This window comes from Myotis davidii, unplaced genomic scaffold (genome assembly GCF_000327345.1).
Source record: "Myotis davidii unplaced genomic scaffold, ASM32734v1 scaffold545, whole genome shotgun sequence".
Lineage (NCBI taxonomy): Eukaryota > Metazoa > Chordata > Mammalia > Chiroptera > Vespertilionidae > Myotis > Myotis davidii.
This window is the reverse complement of record NW_006296634.1, coordinates 6,242-7,999: the sequence shown is the minus strand read 5'-3', so window position 1 is coordinate 7,999 and position 1,758 is coordinate 6,242. Positions and strand designations below refer to the sequence as shown.

At 42.6% G+C, this 1,758-nt stretch overlaps 1 protein-coding gene across 1 annotated transcript in view; it reads left to right on the top strand.

Annotated features, from left to right (window-relative positions):
• The window catches only part of LOC102765833 (protocadherin alpha-11), a 5,279-nt gene extending 4,629 nt beyond the window's left edge, over nt 1-650 (top strand). The window contains exon 3 of the mRNA XM_015569583.1: nt 495-650. Within this exon, the coding sequence (XP_015425069.1) occupies nt 495-650 (156 nt within the window). The remainder of the gene's footprint in view (nt 1-494) is intronic.
• The last annotated feature ends 1,108 nt before the right edge of the window (nt 651-1,758 follow it).

The window sequence follows — 1,758 nt, the reverse complement described above, 5'->3', positions numbered from 1 at the left end:
ATACCTACAGATAAATAGATACAAGAACAATTATCATGGTAGATAAAGATGGAAGGCTGGAATAGGATTCATGGGGTTTCTGTAAGTATTTTCCTCATATGGATAGGTTTCAAATAAGCTATTTTAAAGGCAGAATGTGTCCTTGCATCAGTTATTTTATATGCCAAGAAAGAAGCACTGAGAAGGGTAGTAGGAACTTGGCATTTCCCTTTGCTACATTGAGTAAATTTCCCATTGGATGATTTTTTTATCAGAGAAATTTAGTAATAGGCAAAATTCACATCGAACAGTCATTCCACCACAACTATGTTCGAGAATTGCATCCTCATGTACTCCATTTTTGCTGAGAAGGCAGTTCCTACCCGTATTGGTAGTACTTATTGATGACTGTTCTCTAGACATATTCTGTCGTCGCTACCACCTTCTTTCAACTTCAAAGGCACGTTGGTCTTTAGACATTTTCTGTTGATGACGCTGGTGTTTTTTGGCATCAGAGTGACATGTTTCCAGTAGATGGTCTTCAGATACATTCTGTCACAGGTGCTGCCTTCTTTCAAGATGAGACGCACTTTGCTCTTCAGACATTTTCTGTCGATAACACCGGCATCTTTTGGCTGCGGAACTATGTTGTATCAACAGTTGTTCTTTAGACATAGTCTCACCTCTCTACTGTCACTGTCTGAGATGCAGGTGAATGAGAGTCCTTGCTGTCAGGCCGCTGAGAGCTGTCTGACCAATGGCTGATTCTGGCTGATTCTGTGGGGGTGGGACTTCCTCTTCCCTGCTGTCAGTTTCCACAGCTGTGATGAGGAAGCTGGGGTGACAGAGGGAGCCACACCCTCCAAGCCACCCTCTCTCTTGCTCTGCTCTATGTCCAGCAGCCTCCTGCTCTGCCAAGTCCTCCACACCTCCCACTCTCCGCCCACTCTCCTGCTCTGCTCTCTGCTGGCGAAGGTCCTGGGAGCCCGCAGGAGTGGCTAGGCATGGCTGGCCTCGCCTCCCAGGGCCTGCGAAGGTCCCAGGAGCCAGAAGCTGCCATTGCCTCCTGGGGCACTTGACACCTGCACATGCAAATCAACCTGCCAGCTTTGTCAGGTTAATTTGCATACTCACTCCTGATTGGCTGGTGAGCATAGTGGAGGGATGGTCAATTTACATGTTTCTCTTTTATTATATAGGATACTCAACCAGAACTCCTAGATTTATGCTTCCAAGTAAAGTAGGCAAATAAGGTTATTTATATTATGCAATCAAGTCATTCAAATTTGCTAAAGGCATGTGTATAGGCTTATAATATCTGCAAAACATTCTAGTTGGCAATTTTCCTGTTTTTTGTTGTTTTAAAGATTTATCTAGGAAGGAAAAAGTTAACTGTGATAACATGAAGCCTGTTAACAATGATCAGTTTCATCCATATCACCTTTCAAATTTTCTATCTTTTAATGCTTTATTTCTAATGTCTGTGAAATTATCTTTCCATTTGGTATCACACCTGAAGTTTCTAGCAAAGATCATTTACCGCTAGGTCATTTTTCTAATTCACTGGTTCTTAGCTACATACAGGGTGATGGAATCATTGACCTCTTTGGGAATCCAACAAAAGTCACATGTGGCCATTCTCCCCTTAAAATTACACAGCATACCATTTGGCATAATATTGCAGGACCCATGCTGAAACCCATTCTTGGACCTCTGGTCATGACCCTTTGAACCTCAGTATTAATGGGCTAAAAACATTCTTTATTTCAAAGTAGGCAA